We start from the raw sequence: 19062 nt of genomic DNA on the forward strand, positions 1-19062 counted from the left end.
AGCTGGTCAGAGTTGATGGGAAGATGGATGGAGCCAAATACAGGGCAATCTTAGAAGAAAACCCGTAATGCCCCGTACACACAGTCGGACATTGATCGGACATTCCGACAACAAAATCCTAGGATTTTTTCCAACGGATGTTGGCTCAAACTTGTCTTGCATACACACGGTCACACAAAGTTGTCGGAAAATCCGATCATTCTGAACGCGGTGACGTAAAATACGTACGTCGGGACTATAAACGGGGCAGTAGCCAATGGCTTTCATCTCTTTATTTAGTCTGAGCATGCGTGGCACTTTGTGCGTCGGATTTGTGTACACACGATCGGAAATTCCTAAAACTGATTTTGTTGTCGGAAAATTTTATAGCCTGCTCTCAAACTTTGTGTGTTGGAAAATCCAATAGAAAATGTGTGATGGAGCCTACACACAATCGGAATTTCCGACAACAAGGTCCTATCACACATTTTCCGTTGGAAAATCCGACCGCGTGTACGGGGCATTAGAGTCTGCAAAAGTCTGTGGAGGTTCACCTTCCAGCAGGACAACGACCCTAAACATACAGCCAGAGCTACAATGGAATGGTTTAGATCAAAGCATATTCATGTGTTAGAATGGCCCAGTCACAGTCCAGACCTAAATCCAATTGAGAATCTGTGGCAAGACTTGAAAATTGCTGTTCACAGACGCTCTCCATCCAATCTGACAGAGCTTGAGATATTTTACTAAGAAGAATGGAGCAAAAATGTCCCTCTCTAGATGTGCAAAGGTGGTAGAGACATCCCCAAAAAGACTTGCAGGAGTAAATGCAGTGAAAGGCGGTTCTACAAAGTATTGACTTTGCTATACAAATGCCCCCCCACACTTTTCACATATTTATTTGTAAAAAAAATTGAAAAACTATTTATCATTTTCCTTCCACTTCACAATTATGTGTCACTTTGTGTTGGTCTATCACATAAAATCCCAATAAAATACATTTACGTTTTTGGTTGTAACATGACAACATGTGGAAAATGTCAAGGGGTATGAATACTTTTTGAAGGCACTGTATGTGCACATGTATAACATTGTATATATTGTGTGCACATGTATAACATCATTATCACATATTGAAAGTTCTGTTGAACTGGTTGACAATATAAACTTTGTATATCCTAAAATTCAATCACAGTCTTCTGACTTTATTCAGCCCCTCCCCAGGATTAGGCATTGGATTTTTAGGGATAATCCATATCAGGTTCCCCACGCTCGAGGAGGGAATTTGGTGTGGGAGGAAATATGTAAAGCAAACACCCATATAAATAAAAAGGGGAGACTATGAAAATTTCAGAAGCTTCAAGACTCTGTACAGGTAAGAACTTCATATGTAGAAATACCTGTTGGCGGGGGGGATGAGGGCAACTGCTTAGGTTGCAAAGCACAAGGGGACACAAAGACATCCCAAAGGTATCAGGGAAATTAAAGTGTATCTACTGATCATTTTTTAATCTATTAGGATAGATAAAGGAATAGTTAGGATCCGTTCACATCTATGTAAGTTCTACAATACGCATGCGTTTTTTGTGCAATTTTTTGTGTCTTCTTTAGGGAAGCCTATTCATTTCAATGGGCTGCCTTAAGGCTGGGTTCACACTGATGCAAATTGGATGTGGTTTTCTCCTGCATCCAATTCGCATAACAGGAGAGTGTGACCGGCTCTCAATGAAGCCGGTTCACACAGTTCCAGGGCGGCCGCGGTCCGCATTGGAAAAGGGTCCTGTGCCTCTTTGGCTCTGTTTCAGGTGCGAATTCAGGCAAAAATTCGGACCTGATGCTCACCTGAACCGGTGAACAGACACCACGCACCCGGCCCCCTGCTGTGACCCCCAACCGCATCAGTGTGAACCCAGCCTCAATGTAAAAGTCACACAAAAGTGCATATTTCTTTTTTTTTTTTAAGTTGCACTGCACCAAAACACACGGCACTATGCTAGCATGCATTTTGGCATGTGCACGATTGCTTGCCTGCAAAAGAGATGCATTTTTTTTGCGTGTTGTAGAAACATCGACATTGGTGGGGGGCACTACGTCATTCTCCCCAAGGCAAGAATGAAGGACATGCTGTGATGCAGCATGAAAAAGGAATAAGGAATAATTTTCAAACTGTGAAGGAGAGAGAGGGAGGATCAGGGCCAAAACTTGGGGGGGGGGGGGTCAGGGGGGACATGTGCCGGGGGTGCCAAATTATGAGGGACGCCATTGCTGACAGAAATATTGACAGTGGTATCGCTATTCCTGTGGCCGACACATCTGCAGAGATGCCAGGGATGCCAGTGCACACGTCCCAACTTTCTGAGATGAGAATGAGGGACATCTATTAGCAAAAGTATGTAGGAATAGGACACACCCCCTTGCCACGCCCCCTTAAAGGAGAATTGTAGAAAAAAAACATTATTGGTTGAACCCACAGGTGCTTTTTTAACACTACTATTCCTTTATTCTGTTTTTTTGAATTTTCAAATGCAGCAATTTAGAAATTGGATGAAAGATTTAGCAGTGGAAAACACTTTTTTTATAAGATAAGTGGTGCATTTTATATACAACTATATAAATCAAACCAAAATGAGGGACAAATGAGGAGGAAAGAGGGACAGAGGGACTTTGTTCCAAAGCAGGGACAAACCCTCCAAATCAGGGACAGTTGGGAGCTATGTCAGTGCAGAAACAGCAAGTCAACAAGTCAACAAATAGCTGGTACAAAGGAAGACTTCCACCACTGCCTTTCTCTGCTGGGCTCTGCATTAGATAATGTCATCCGTCAGAGCCCAGCAGATAAGTGAGTAGAGGTAATCTTCGTTTGCTGCTGGCTCTGGAGAAAGAAAGGCAGACAAGAACAGTGAGAGAGGGGATAATTTATCTCCAGGATTCCAGATGCTATCTCAAGCAGTCAGGTATTGAGAACCAGTGCCCCACCACTCCACCCCCCCACTGAGCACCAGTGCCCCCCTTGTCCCCCACTAAGCACCAGGACCCCCCCATTTCCCCCACTGAGCCCCAGTTCCCCTTGTCCCACCACTGAGCAACAGTGCCCCCTTTTGTCCCCCCCCACTGAGCAACAGTGCCCCCTTTTGTCCCCCCACTGAGCGACAGTGCCTCCTTGTCTCCCCACTGAGGACCAGTACCCTCTTTCTCTCCTCACCGAACACCAGTGCTCCCTTCCCTCTCCACTGAGCACCTTTGCTCCCATTGACTCCCCACTGAGCACCAGTGCCCTCTTTCTCTCCTCACTGAACACCAGTGCTCCCTTCCCTCTCCACTGAGCACCTTTGCTCCCATTAACTTCCCACTGAGCACCAGTGCCCTCTTTCTCTCCTCACTAAGCACCAGTGCTCTCGTTGTACCCCCACTGAGAACCAGTGCCCCCTTGTATTCCAACTGAGCACTAGGGCTCCTCTTGTCTCCCCACTTGTCTCCACCCACTGAGCACCATTGCCCCCCTTGTTCCCCCATTGAGCACTAGTGCTCTCTTTGTCCTCCCAACTGAGCACCACTGCCCATCCTTTGTCCCAACATGGAGCACCACTGCTCCCCTTGTCCCCCCTCTAAGCACTAGTGCCTGTCTTGTTCCCCCACTGAGCACCAGTGCCCCGTTTTCCTCCCACTGAGCACCAGTTTCCCCCCTTGTCTCCCCACAGAGCACCAGTGCTCCTCTTGTCTTTCCACTGAGCACCAGATCCCCCCATCTCCCCCCACTGATCGCCATTTCCACTCCTTGTTCATCGATTGAGCACCAGTGCCCCCTATTGTCCCCCCCACTAAGCAGCAGTGCCCCCTTTCTCTACTCACTGACCAGCAATGCAGCCTTTGAAGGATCTCAGCTAAATGATTGCTTACACAGTCATCATGGCTGTATAAGCAATCATAGTGTAAAAGGTGCTCCTTGGATTTTGGGTCTCACTATGTGGTTAGGCTGTGAAAAAGGCTCACGCATGTGGTTTCGCCACACGTGGAAAGACTGGCAGAATGTGTTTTTTGGGGTGTAATTCTAAGTATGCTTATGCTGTGTGTTAGAAACATCCTATTAATTGACAACTTAGTGTAAAAATTACATTTTCATTTTTCATTTTCATTCTGCATTTTCAAAAACTCTGAAGCATTGGCAAAAAATGAAGTATTAAAAACACTCACTATGCCAGTTAGAAAATACCTTGGGGTCATTTGTGGGTGCTTCCACTATCTTGGTGCTCCAGGGCCTCCAAAAACCCACCTCCAAAGGTACTTTTTGGATTTTGGGCCCTGTCTCTACACATCTAGGTTTTGAAAAGGTCTCACACATGTAGTATCCCCATACTTAGGAGGAACAGCAGAATGTGTTTTGGAGTGTAACAATAGTTTGCCTATGATGTGTGTGAGACATAACTTGTTAAAATTACAACATTGTGAAAAAAATATTACTTTATTTAATTTCTTCATTTTCCCCCAAAATTTGCAAAGTTTTATAACAGAAATTAAGAAAAAATATTCAATCTTTTTCCTTTATCTTTATATAAAATTTGTATATTTTTATTAATTTGTATGGGTGTTCCCTTTTATGCCAGTATGGTCGGATTAAATTTGTAACTTTGAGTTTAATCTTTTTTCCTTTATAATGCAAAAAGTGGTTATTAACTACCACCAAAAGAAGCTCTATTTGTGTAAAAAAATGACATAAGATTAATTTGGGTACAATGTTGTAATTGTCATTTAACCACTTGCCTACTGGGCACTTTCACCCCCTTCCTGACCAGGCCATTTTTCGTGCAACACTGTACCCAAATTAAATTTATATATTATATATTGCCTGTCCGTCCTGGCTAGAGCACCGGATCACAGTTCATAGATCATCATATTGGCAGTGGAGCTGGGGTATCATTTTGCTTCTCTGGTGTCCAAATATTGTCTGTGAAGGGGCGCATCTCTATGATGTGCAGGAAAGGCTGCAGTAGTACTGCCATTTACAAAGGAAAACCGTGTTTACATTTGCCAACAAATTACATTTCATTTTAAATGGAAGTCCACCAAAAGTAATTTTGTCACTCCTCTTCACCAAGGTTTCAGCAGCATAAGTGAGACTTATGTGCAAAAAAAAAGTCCCTCATTTTAAATCCATTGTCAATCATGATGCCCACTGAAAAAAAAAAAAAAAAGTGACCAATTCCAATGGTACTCCTTATCAGCTCCCTGAGCTGTCATCAGCTATATGAGAGAAGGGGAGGGAATAGTGGTGACATCATTGACCCAATCTGGTCATGGCTATATTTGGGCATTGATGTCACTGCTATCCCGCCCCTTTGCTTAGTTGGCAGGGATTCTTGGTGATGCCAGTCATTGCTAGGAACGCTGAGGATTTAAGGCTGCCTTAGTAACAGTGGGAAGCTGTCATATATAGAAGAAGGGCCATCTTTAATGTGGGGCAAAAGGGGCAGCTGCCCTGGGCCCAGTCATTGTTGTGGGACCCAAACAGCCGAGCTGCCCCTTGAGCATGCGCTGCCCGCAAATAGTTGATAAGTTGTGATTTGGCAAACATTCAGGAGATGAGGGTGGAACTGAATGTTGGGGGCACTGGTGATTGGTTGGGTGTTATGTCTGCAGCCTGTGCAGCGATTGGCCAGCTAGGTAAGGTAAACTTTGCCCCGGGAGAGCATCTGTCAGTCCTGGGCACAATCACACCAACCCCACTCGTTCACCATGTCCAATAAGCTGCAAAAATTAACAAGGGTTTGCCTGGATCAGCCAGAATTAGGTACTAGTAAGTATAAAGGGTAATAGCGAGTGAGTATATATCATTCATCCAACTAAGCCTAGTAGGATGCAGTTCTGATTGCCCTAATTGCACACAAAAAAGACTAATACCCCATACACACGGTCGGATTTTCCGACTAAAATGTGTGATAGGACCTTGTTGTCGGAAATTCCTACCGTGTGTGGGCTCCATCACACATTTTCCATAGGAATTTCCAACATGCAAAGTTTGAGAGCAGGCTATAAAATTTTCCGACAACCAAATCCGTTGTTTTCGATTCGTGCGTACACAAATCCGACGCACAAAGTGCCATGCATGCTCAGAATAAATTAAGAGACGAAAGCTATTGGCTACTGCCCCGTTTATAGTCCCGATGTACGTGTTTTACATCACCGCGTTCAGAACGATCGGATTTTCTGACAACTTTGTGTGACCGTGTGTATGCAAGACAAGTTTGAGCCAACATCCGTTGGAAAAAATCCATGGATTTTGTTGTCGGAATGTCCGATCAATGTCCGACCGTGTGTACGGGGCATTAGAGAAAAAAGTGCTCTTAAGAGGGCCAAGACAGAACACTAAGGTAAATACAAACTGGCTTTATTAGTACAAAAAAATTCCACAGCAAATTAAACAAAAATGAGGGCAAAGGTAAATGGCTGACACAGACTGTTTAAAACTAAGACAACGTTGTCAAATGGTTAAAAACATAGGGAGCCGCGGCTGCACATACCACACTCACACCATATATTCACCACTTACATACGCTATTGATAGAATAATTTGGCTAGTTGAAAATCAGGAATGGATATAGAAGTTCTTTGTCAACATAGTATTCCAGTAAATAGACTCCCAATAGTAACGTTCATCAAACACAAACCAAATACATGGTATGCTGGTTTAGAGGGTAGATGACCTGAGTATACTGATCTTGTATAAATGAAGATGATCAGGCAATACAGCAGGTGAAATAAGCAGCATGGCTATAAAAGTTCATTATCACCAGATAAGAAAAGCAGAGGCAGAGGCAGCAGATGAATATTCATGCAGATACCAGCAGGGGGAGTGCTTTATTCAGTTAGGATGCATCTATACCAGGGATGAGCCGAACACCCCCCTGTTCGGTTCGCACCAGAACATGCGAACAGGCAAAAAATTCATTCGAACACGCAAACACCGTTAAAGTCTATGGGACTCGAACATGAATAATAAAAAGTGCTAATTTTAAAGGCTTATATGCAAGTTATTGTCATAAAAAGTGTTTGGGGACCTGGGTCCTGCCCCAGGGGACATGGATCAATGCAAAAAAAAAAAAGTTTTAAAAACGGACGTTTTTTTCGGGAGCAGTGATTTTAATAATGCTTTAAGTGAAACAATAAAAGTGTAATATTCCTTTAAATTTCGTACCTGGGGGGTGTCTAAAGTATGCCTGTAAAGGGGCGCATGTTTCCAGTGTTTAGAACAGTCTGACAGCAAAATGACATTTCAAAGGAAATAAGGTCATTTAAAACTACTCGTGGCTATATGAATTGTCGGTCCGACAATACACATAAAAGTTCATTGATAAAAACGGCATGGGTTTTCCCATGCCCTTCAGGTCTGGTATGGATATTAAGGAGAACCCCGTGCCAAAATAAAAAAAAAAAAAAGGCGTGGGGGTCCCCCTCAAAATCCAGGTCTAGTATGGATTTTAAGAGGAACCCTGTGCCAAATTTTTTTTAAAAAATGACGTGGGGTCCCCCCAAAAATCCATACCAGACCCTTATCCGAGCATGCAACCTGGCAGGCTGCAGAAAAAGAGGGAGGATGAGAGAGCGCCCCCCCCCTCCTGAACCATACCAGGCCACATGCCCTCAACATTGGGAGGGTGCTTTGGGGTCCCCCCCAAAGCACCTTGTCCCCATGTTGATGAGGACAAGGGCCTCATCCCCACAACCCTTGCCCGGTGGTTGTGGGGGTCTGCAGGCGGGGGGCTTATCGGAATCTGGAAGCCCCCTTTAACAAGGGGACCCCCTACCATTTCACCAAAAAAGTGTCAAAAATGTTAAAAATGACAAGAGACAGTTTTTGACAATTCCTTTATTTAAATGTTTCTTCTTTCTTCTATCTTCTATCTTTTTTCTTCTATCTTCTATCTTCCTTCGGTTTCTTCCTCCATCATCTTCTTCTTCCTTCGATCCTCTGCTTCTTGCTCCGGTGTTCTCGTCCGGCGTCTTCTTCCCTTCTTCGTGCTCGGGCCGCTCCGCATCCATGATGGGATGCTGTGTGACGCTTCTCGTCTTCTGACGGTTCTTAAATAATGGAGGGCGGGGCCACCCAGTGATCCCGCCCCCTCTGATGCACGGGGACTTGACGGGGACTTCCCTGTGGCTTTCCCCGTGATATCAGAGGGGGCGGGGTCACCTATTACGTAACTGGTGATCCCGCCCCCTCTGACATCATGGGGAAAGCCTCGGGGAAGTCCCCGTCAAGTCCCTGTATGTCAGAGGGGGGCGGAGTCACCGGATGGTCCCACCCTCTGTTATTTAAGAACCGTCAGAAGACGAGAAGCGTCACACAGCAGGAGCCTCCCATCATGGATGCGGAGCGGCCCGAGCTCGAAGAAGGGAAGAAGACGCCGCGGAGGAAGATGCCAGACGAGAACAGCGGAGCAAGAAGCAGAGGATCAGAGGAAGAAGAAGAAGAGGATGGAGGAAGAAACCGAAGGAAGATAGAAGATAGAAGAAAGAAAATAGAAGAAAGAAGATGGAAAGAAGAAGCATTTAAATAAAAGGAATTGTCAAAAACTATTGTAATTTTTAACATTTTTGACACTTTTTTTGTGAAATGGTAGGTGTACTTTTGTACCCCCTTACCATTTCAAACAGGGGGGCAGGGATTTGGGGTCCCCTTGTTAAAGGGGCTTCCAGATTCCGATAAGCCCCCCGCCCGCAGACCCCCACAACCACTGGACAAGGGTTGTGGGGATGAGGCTCTTGTCCTCATCAACATGGGGACAAGGTGCATTAGGGGGGATCCCAAAGCACCCTCCCAATTTTGAGGGCATGTTGCTTGGCACGGTTCAGGAGGGGGGCGCTCTCTCATCCTCCCCTCGTTTCCTGCAGCCTGCCAGGTTGCGTGCTCGGATAAGGGTCTGGTATGAATTTTTGGGGGGACCCCACGCCTTTTTTAAAAAAAAAATTTGGTGCAGGGTTCCCCTTAAATTCCATCCTAGACCTGAAGGGTCTGGTATGGATTCAGAGGAGGACCCCCCCCACGCCTTTTTTTTATTTTGGCGCGGGGTTCCCCTTAATATCTATACCACACCTGAGGGGCCTGGTATGGAATTTAGGGGGACCCCCACGCCATTTTTTTTTAAATTTTGGTTCGGGGTTCCACTGTGGGGAATTCCATGCCATTTTTATCAATGAACCTTTATGTGTATTGTCGGACCAACAATTCATATAGCCGCGAGTACTTTTAAATGACTTTTTTTCTTTTGAAATGTCATTTTGCTGTCAGACTTTTCTAAACACGGGAAACACGGGAAACATGCGCCCCTTTACAGGCATACTATAGACACCCCCATGTACGAAATTTAAAGGAATATTACACTTTTATTGTTTCACTTTAAGCATTATTAAAATAACTGCTCCCGAAAAAAAGGCAGTTTTTAAAGCTTTTTTTTGCATTGATCCATGTACCCAGGTCCCCAAACACTTTTTATGACAATAACTTGCATATAAGACTTTAAAATTAGCACTTTAGATTTCTCCCATAGACTTTTAAAGGGTGTTCTGCGGCTTTCGAATTTGCCGCGAACACCCCAAATTGTTCGCTGTTCGGCGAACTTGCGAACAGCCGATGTTCGAGTCGAACATGACTCGAACTCGAAGCTCATCCCTAATCTATACATATACTGAGTAGGATATGGATACTCTCACCAACTGTAAGGAGTCCGTCGTCCACCAATAGTGTTACTCTACCCCTGGAAGACTGTAGCCAAGAGCGCCGCTCCACATTGGACAGTAGCTGTATTCGACCGGGGAGAAAGATCCCTTGTTGTATGGTCGTTGCCTCCGTATAATTCCGCGTGTATCCGGAGAAAGAAACAGCCGTCAGCTGTTTGTTCCGTGCTGGCATTCAGGTCCAATCAAAGGGCGCGCAGTTCCCTGTGATGTGCTGACGTCACGCTGCAGCCTGCAAGCTGCAAACCATCGGCTCGCTGAAGAACTTCTGCACCAGTGGGTATGATGGGGACACGCTTAAGGTGAGACTATGGGCGGGGCAATGCAAGGGTCTGAGGAGGAAGGAGAGGGGGTCCTGTGTATTGATGGGGGTAGTATGTGGAAGGGGGTTCTTTGTAATAATGGGTTAGTATGGGGAAGAGGGTCCTGTGTAATGTTGGGGGTAGTATGGGGGGTCCTGTGAAACAATGGGGGTTGTATGGGGGGTCCTGTGTAATGATGGGGTAGTATGGGGGAGGAGATCCTGTGTAATGATAGGGGTAGTATGGGGGAGGAGATCCTGTGTAATGATGGGGGTAGTGAGGGGGTCCTGTGTACTGATGGGGGTAGTATGAGGAAGGAGATCCTGTGTAATGATGGGGTAGCAAGGAGGAGGGGGTCCTGTGTAATAATGGGGGTAGTATGAGGGAGGGGGTCCTGTGTAATGATGGGGGTAGTATGAGGGAGGGGGTCCTGTGTAATGATGGGGGTAGTAATCAGGGGGCCTGTCAAATGATGGGGGTAATAAGGGGGAGGGGGTCCTGTCTAATGATGGGGATAGTAAGGGGGAGGAGGTCCTGTGTAATGATGGGGGTAATAAGGGGGAGGGGTCCTGTCTAATGATGGGGGTAGTATGGAGAGGGGGTCCTGTGTAATGATGGGGGTAGTAAGGGGGTCCTGTGTAATGATGGGGTAGTAAGGGGAGGGGGTTCTGTCTAATAAAGGGGGTAGTATGGGGAGGGGGTCCTATGTAATGGGAGAGTAAAATTGTGCGGGGTGGGGCAAGAAAATGTTTGCCCAGGGTCCAATCAATATTAAAGACGGCCCTGTATAGAAGCATTAGAGATACCACCTGTATATATGATGCTCAGTTCCCGCTGAACAGAGGGTTCCATGGGAAAAAGTTCAGCTGTTTGAATGTCCCTAGAATAAAGCCTTTACTGACTGGGGAAAGAGGAGTAAGACATTCCTGGAGTTATTTTCTAATGACTGTTTTTATTATAATCGTTCGATAAACCTATTGATTAATTCATTCTAGACGCATATCTTTCTGTATTATTTTACTGTTTTAGAATGATAACAGACTTTGTGTTTCCTAATGTCTCCTCCAGAATGAAGACTCTGGTTGCTTTTCTTTTCCTGGGCTCTTTGGGTCTGGCTTGGTGTGGCCCTGATCCTGGAGGTAAATAAGGAATAATATAAATATAAAAAATAACTGTGGTGCACTTGTCCCTTCAGGTCTGGTATGGCACACCTCCAGCTCTGCAGCTCTTATTGGCCCTCTTATGACTCACCCCCCCCTCCTTCCTGGCAAACTCTCACAAGAGAGAGAGAGAGCTGTGTATGATGTCATAAGCCTAGGCTAATGACCAGACAAGAAACAGGAAGTGGGCTGTATAAGGTATTTACTGGCAGAAAATAAACGTTTTACTATCCAAACTTAAAACAACAACAAAGTCAGAAGATTTAATAGATGGAAAAATGAAAAAATGTCTGAAGGTCCGCTTTAAGCTGTCAAAAAAAATCCCAGCCTGACAGTGTTTATAAAACACTTCTTTAGAGGCTACAGAAAAATACAATGTATATATGTAACATATTGTTACTTTTTTATCATTCTGTTCATTCATCTGCAGATCAAAGGCATAAACTCTGCAGATGTGTAGCGAAGTCCCGAGCCCCCTTTGGTCTAATGAGAACCTCCAGAGATAGGGATAGCTGACATCCTTCTATGTAGAGTGAGTTAGGAGGCATGGTGGGTTTAATGCAAGGTAGATTCATTGACGCCAGACACTTCTTGAGTACTAATAAGCTGAGGATCTGCTGAACAGGGGTACTAAAGAGTTGGTAGTCTGTTGAGTGGGGGGTTCTACTGCATGTGCTTATGGACACAGAGAGTCGGCTCGGGAGCGAGCACACACGAGTGCCATCACAGCAAGCGGCTTGCTATGGGGGCACTGTGCCAGGGGGAAGGGCCCAGAGCGCTGGGGGGGTACACGAAAAAAGGATTGGGGCCACTCTGTGCAAAACCACTGCACAGAGCGTGTAAGTATGACATGTTTGTAAAGAAAAAAAAAAAACAATCACTTTAAAGCGGAACTTCAGTAATTTTTTTCATCTTTCCATCTATTAAATCTTCTGCTCTTGTTGTTGTTTTAACTTTGGATAGTAAAACATTTATTCTGCCTAAATCTCTCCCATAGGCGCCGATCGCCAGCCTTCCCGTCCGTCTCCCCGGGCGGGGGGTGGATGGCATTAGTTTGCAACCCCCCCTAAAATATTTAGCACCAGCCGCCACTGCTTTAGAACAATGGAAAAACATTATGGGTTAAATGTATAAAAGTGTGCTGAACGAATGTGACAAATATCTGCACAGCTCCAACATATCTTGCCGTATTCTGTATAATTATCTTCTATGTTTGTAAGCGCCATCTAGTGACCATAATGCATTTTGTTCCTGTTTGAGACATTTAGAAAAAAAAATACATTACAGCCACTAGATGGCGCTTGCTAACATAGGAGATAGATATATTACACAGAATATAAGTTTTGCGGAGCTGTACAGATATTTATCACATTCATTCAGCCAACGGACCCCAAAATTTAAAATTATTAAGTGTCTCCTGTTTTTCTTTTTCAGCCTTTAATATCGCCAGAACTGGGATAGCCTCACAGAGCTCCGATTATCATGACGCTTCACCTATAGGTTACGCTGACAAGGCCATTGATAGTGTGAAAGATACAAACTGGTATAATGGCTTCTGTACCCACACAAATAAGGACCAGTCGCCCTGGTGGAGGCTAGACATGAAACGGAAATACAAAGTAAATACCGTTGTACTCACTGGCCGGTCGGATGCTGGTATGGAACGGCTGATGGGTGCAGAGGTCCGAATTGGAAATTCTCCAGACAATACCAACTCAGTGTGAGTACCACGGGGCCAACAAACTGTAAAGGCACCTATATTAATGGTCTTTGGGCTTATGTCAATGGCCTCAGTTTGAGATGCATCTGAGATCACTTAGAATTCAATGACAGGTGTATCTGACCTGCTATCGGGGCTGTCTTAATTGCCCAGGGGCCCCAGTTGCATGGGGGGCCCCTGCACTTGCTCAGGATTCAAAGGCTGCAGGGTAGGAGCTGGAGAGGGAGCTGCTGAGTCGGCAGCACTGAGAACCCACCTGCGGAAGTAGCATTATGGATGGTGTCATGGTGAGCCCAGCTGTCCAGCACTGTTTGCACCGAAGGGCTTGGAATGCCCGGAGGGATGCTCCCTCCTCCGCCCCTCTTTCTGCCTGCTTGATTGGTATAGGTGAGTGCAGTGCTGGAGGTGAGCACATAGCCAAAAGTTTACATGCACTGTATCTCCACTGGAAAAGGGGGTACTACATGGATGGAATAATGGTGCTAGGGGATATCAAGGGTATATGTGGAAAAACAATGCTGAGGGTGACTACAGTGCTAGAGGTATCAGGGATGTAGAGAGGTCACAGTGTAGGGGGTATCAGGGATGTAGTGGGGTCACAATACAAGTGGTATCTTTTGTTATATGGTAACAGTGCTGGGGGGATATCTGGGGTGTAGAGGGGTCAGAGTGCTGGGTGATATCTGGGGTGTAGAGGGGTCAGAGTGCTGGGGGGATATCTGGGGTGAAGATGGGTCAGAGTGCTGGGGTGATATCTGGGGTGTAGAGGGGTCAAAGTGCTGGGGGGATATCGGGGGTGTAGAGGGGTCAGAGTACTGGGGGGATATCTGGGGTGCAGGGGCGGACTGACCATTCGGTCACTCGGTCGCCGACCGAGGGCCCGACGTCAGGAGGGGCCCCATGAGCGGCTCAGTCAGCAGCGGAAAAAAGCCACCCGCCGCACCGCACGAAAACCCGTCCTCCCGGATTATAACAGCTCCCGGCGCCGCGGCCAGCCCGCTGCCCGAGCAGACCTCGGCTACGGGAGAGAGAGAGAGAGAGGCTCTGTCAGCAGGGAGGGGCGGGGCAGGGTGCTCCACTGACGCTCTGACCCTGCCCTGCCCCACCCCTCCTCATGTAGTCTGAGTCTGTTCCTAATTAGAGCGTCTCTCCTGCACTTCTGAGAGCTCCGCTCTGAACCACAAAGATCACCTCCCCTACCGATGAAAGCTCCGCCCCCTACCGACGAAAGCTCCACCCCCTATCAACGAAAGCTCCGCCCCTGGACCTTTGAGAGCGGGAGGTGAGCCCGACTGGTCAGGTAGGTCCTTCTGCCCACCGTATATACACGGCCTGTAGACCCCTTTTTTTCCCTAAACCATCCCTGGAAATGTTGTTTACCCCCCTGTATAGCTGTGCATTGCTGAAAGTTTAAATTTTAAAACTGGCTACCTGGTTATCTCCTGTAGTCACATCCCCAGTCTCTGGTTATCTCCTGTAGTCGCATTCTCAGTCTGGTCATTTCCTGTAGTCGCATCCCCAGTCTCTGGTTATTTCCTGTAGTCGCATTCGCAGTCTGGTCATTTCCTGTAGTCGCATCCCCAGTCTCTGGTTATTTCCTGTAGTCGCATTCGCAGTCTGGTCATTTCCTGTAGTCGCATTCGCAGTCTGGTCATTTCCTGTAGTCGCATCCCCAGTCTCTGGTTATTTCATGTAGTCGCATTCGCAGTCTGGTCATTTCCTGTAGTCGCATTCGCAGTCTCTGGTTATCTCCTGTAGTTGCATTCGCAGTCTGGTCATTTTCTGTAGTCGCATTCGCAGTCTGGTCATTTCCTGTAGTTGCATTCACAGTCTCTGGTTATCTCCTGTAGTCACATTCGCAGTCTCTGGTTATCTCCTGTAGTCACATTCGCAGTCTCTGGTTATTTCCTGTAGTTGCATTTGCAGTCTGGTTATCTCCTATAGTCGCATTCGCAGTCTCTGGTCATCTCCTGTAGTTGCATTCACAGTCTCTGGTTATTTCCTGTAGTCGCATTCGCAATCTGGTTATCTTCTGTAGTCGCATTCGCAGTCTCTGGTTATTTCCTGTAGTCGCATTCGCAATCTGGTTATCTCCTGTAGTCGCATTCACAGTCTGGTTATTTCCTGTAGTCGCATTCGCAGTCTCTGGTTATTTCCTGTAGTCACATTCGCAGTCTGGTTATTTCCTGTAGTCGCATTCACAGTCTGGTTATTTCCTGTAGTCGCATTCGCAGTCTCTGGTTATTTCCTGTAGTTGCATTCGCAGTCTGGTCATCTCCTATAGTCGCATTCGCAGTCTGGTTATTTCCTGTATTCACATCCCCAGTCTCTGGTCATCTCCTGTAGTCGCATTCGCAGTCTGGTTATCCCATATAGTCGCATTCGCAGTCTGTTTTTTTCCTATAGTCGCATCCCCAGTCTCTGGTTATTTCCTGTAGTCGCATTCTCAATCTGGTTATCTCCTGTAGTCGCATTCGCAGTCTCTGGTTATTTCCTGTAGTCACATTCGCAGTCTGGTTATCTCCTGTAGTCGCATTCGCAGTCTCTGGTTATCTCCTGTAGTCGCATTCACAGTCTGGTTATCTCCTGTAGTCGCATTTGCAGTCTGGTTGTCTCCTGTAGTCGCATTTGCAGTCTGGTTATCTCCTGTAGTCGCATCCCCAGTCTCTGGTCATCTCCTATAGTCGCATTCGCAGTCTGGTTATTTCCTGTAGTCACATTCGCAGTCTGGTTATTTCCTGTAGTCGCATTCGCAGTCTCTGGTTATTTCCTGTAGTCGCATCCCCAGTCTCTGGTCATCTCCTGTAGTCGCATTCGCAGTCTCTGGTTATCTCCTATAGTCGCATCCCCAGTCTCTGGTTATTTCCTGTAGTCGCATTCGCAGTCTGGTTATCTCCTGTAGTCGCATCCCCAGTCTCTGGTCATCTCCTGTAGTCGCATTTGCAGTCTCTGGTTATCTCCTGTAGTCGCATTCGCAGTCTCTGGTTATCTCCTGTAGTCGCATCCCCAGTCTCTGGTCATCTCCTGTAGTCACATTCGCAGTCTGGTTATTTCCTCTAGTCGCATTCGCAGTCTGGTTATTTCCTGTAGTCGCATTCGCAGTCTCTGGTTATTTCCTGTAGTCGCATTCACAGTCTCTGGTCATCTCCAGTAGTCGCATCCCCAGTCTCTGGTTGTCTCCTGTAGTCGCATTCGCAGTCTCTGGTTATTTCCTGTAGTCACATTCGCAGTCTGGTTATTTCCTGTAGTCGCATTCACAGTCTCTGGTTATCTCCAGTAGTCGCATCCCCAGTCTCTGGTTGTCTCCTGTAGTCACATTCGCAGTCTGGTTATTTCCTGTAGTCGCATCCCCAGTCTCTGGTCATCTCCTGTAGTCGCATTCGCAGTCTCTGGTTATCTCCTGTAGTCGCATTTGCAGTCTCTGGTTATTTCCTGTAGTTGCATTCTCAGTCTGGTCATTTCCTGTAGTCATTTATGATATCTATGGCTATGCATATTTATTGAATCCATATTAAGCACTATATTTGATTGGCTGTTTGCTTCTGCTTAGGCCTGGCAAACACGCACAATCGCACATGATGATGACTTCATCATCATGTGCGTGATTGTGATTGTGCGTGTGGGCCAAGCAGAAGCAGCCAAATATAGTGCACAATATAGATTAAATAAATAGTGGGAAGAATGCCCCTTACATTGGTGGTCAGTGGGAAGAATGTTTCTTACATTGGTGATCAGTGAGAAGAATGTTCCTTACATTGGTGATCAGTGAGAAGAATGTTCCTTACATTGGTGGTCAGTGAGAAGAATGTTCCTTACATTGGAGGTCAGTGGGAAGAATGTCCCTTACATTGGAGGTCAGTGAGAAGAATGTCCCTTACATTGGTGATCAGTGAGAAGAATGTTCCTTACATTGGTGATCAGTGAGAAGAATGTTCCTTACATTGGTGATCAGTGAGAAGAATGTTCCTTACATTGGTGATCAGTGAGAAGAATGTTCCTTACATTGGTGATCAGTGAGAAGAATGTTCCTTACATTGGTGGTCAGTGAGAAGAATGTTCCTTACATTGGTGATCAGTGAGAAGAATGTCCCTTACATTGGTGATCAGTGGGAAGAATGTTCCTTACATTGGTGATCAGTGGGAAGAATGTCCCTTACATTGGTGATCAGTGAGAAGAATGTTCCTTACATTGGTGATCAGTGAGAAGAATAATCCTTACATTGGTGATCAGTGAGAAGAATGTTCCTTACATTGGTGATCAGTGAGAAGAATGTTCCTTACATTGGTGATCAGTGAGAAGAATGTTCCTTACATTGGTGGTCAGTGAGAAGAATGTTCCTTACATTGGTGATCAGTGAGAAGAATGTTCCTTACATTGGTGGTAAGTGAGAAGAATGTTCCTTACATTGGTGATCAGTGGGAAGAATGTTCCTTACATTGGTGGTAAGTGAGAAGAATGTTCCTTACATTGGTGATCAGTGGGAAGAATGTTCCTTACATTGGTGATCAGTGAGAAGAATGTTCCTTACATTGGTGGTCAGTGGGAAGAATGTTCCTTACATTGGTGATCAGTGAGAAGAATGTTCCTTACATTGGTGATCAGTGAGAAGAATGTTCCTTACATTGGGGGTCAGTGGGAAGAATGTTCCTTACATTGGTGATCAGTGGGAAGAATGTTCCTTACATTGGTGATCAGTGGGAAGAATGTTCCTTACAATGGTGATCAGTGGGAAGAATATCCCTTACATTGGTGATCAGTGAGAAGAATGTTCCTTACATTGGTGATCAGTGAGAAGAATGTCCCTTACATTGGTGATCAGTGAGAAGAATGCTCCTTACATTGGTGATCAGTGAGAAGAATGTCCCTTACATTGGTGATCAGTGAGAAGAATGTTCCTTACATTGGTGATCAGTGAGAAGAATGTTCCTTACATTGGTGATCAGTGAGAAGAATGCTCCTTACATTGGTGATCAGTGAGAAGAATGTCCCTCACATTGGTGATCAGTGAGAAGAATGTCCCTTACATTGGTGATCAGTGAGAAGAATGTTCCTTACATTGGTGATCAGTGAGAAGAATGTTCCTTACATTGGTGATCAGTGGGAAGAATGTTCCTTACATTGGTGATCAGTGAGAAGAATGTCCCTTACATTGGTGATCAGTGAGAAGAATGTTCCTTACATTGGTGATCAGTGAGAAGAATGCTCCTTACATTGGTGATCAGTGAGAAGAATGTCCCTCACATTGGTGATCAGTGAGAAGAATGTCCCTTACATTGGTGATCAGTGAGAAGAATGTTCCTTACATTGGAGGTCAGTGAGAAGAATGTTCCTTACATTGGTGGTCAATGAGAAGAATGTTCCTTACATTGGTGATCAGTGAGAAGAATGCTCCTTACATTGGTGGTCAGTGGGAAGGAGGAGGAGGACACACCCAAGGAGCTCTCTGTGAGAACCAGCCTTTTTTCAAGCCTGGGCCTTGCCTGCTAGTTTGGCCCAGGAAAAATGCCTGATCCTGGGGGAGGCCCAGGGAGGGATCCCCCTGATGACACGGGGCCTAGTGAGGAGGAGGTGGAGGATCTGACTGTGGGTCCAGGCACAGGTATGGATGCGAGTATCTTCAGACAGAAGATTGTTGATCGTTTTAGGGAAATTGGAAGGGCTGAAGAGAAACTTCAAGTTTTGAAAGCTGAACATAAAAACTTTAGAGCCAAATACTTCCAGGCATGGAGTAGAAATCGCACAGCCATGAAGCCTGAGTTAGGCCTCTTTCTCACGGGGTGGATCAGTGATGATCCGCCCTGTGAACATCCGCTGGCTCAGCGGGGATCGCTCCGCCGATCCCCGCTGAGCAGGAAGATGACAGGTGCATTGCTGTACGCTGTGCAGCGGCGGACCTGTCAGAGCGCCGCTCTCCCCTATGGGGGGATCGGATGACGACGGACCGTAGTGTCCGTCGTCACCCGATCCGATCCGAAAACGGATGGAAAAGTAGGTTTTTCCTCCGTTACACTTTTCGGATCGGAGCGGGGTCGGATGTCAGCGGACATGTCACTGCTGACATCCAACGCTCCATAGGGATGAATGTATGTCCGTTTTTCATCCGAAAACGGAAGGATGAAAAACGGACATACGGATCGTCAGTGTGAAAGAGGCCTTACAGGAATTGGAGGA

General features: G+C 46.0%; 1 protein-coding gene across 1 annotated transcript in view; it reads left to right on the forward strand.

Moving 5' to 3' along the window:
* LOC141144075 (uncharacterized) overlaps nt 1–19062 on the forward strand; it is a 96862-nt gene that overhangs the window by 65606 nt on the left and 12194 nt on the right. Inside the window, exon 5 of the mRNA XM_073629437.1 lies at nt 12605–12890. Coding sequence (XP_073485538.1) covers nt 12605–12890 — 286 coding nt within the window. The remainder of the gene's footprint in view (nt 1–12604; nt 12891–19062) is intronic.

The sequence above is a fragment of the Aquarana catesbeiana genome, linkage group LG05, assembly GCF_042186555.1.
Source record: "Aquarana catesbeiana isolate 2022-GZ linkage group LG05, ASM4218655v1, whole genome shotgun sequence".
NCBI classification, from domain to species: Eukaryota; Metazoa; Chordata; class Amphibia; order Anura; family Ranidae; genus Aquarana; species Aquarana catesbeiana.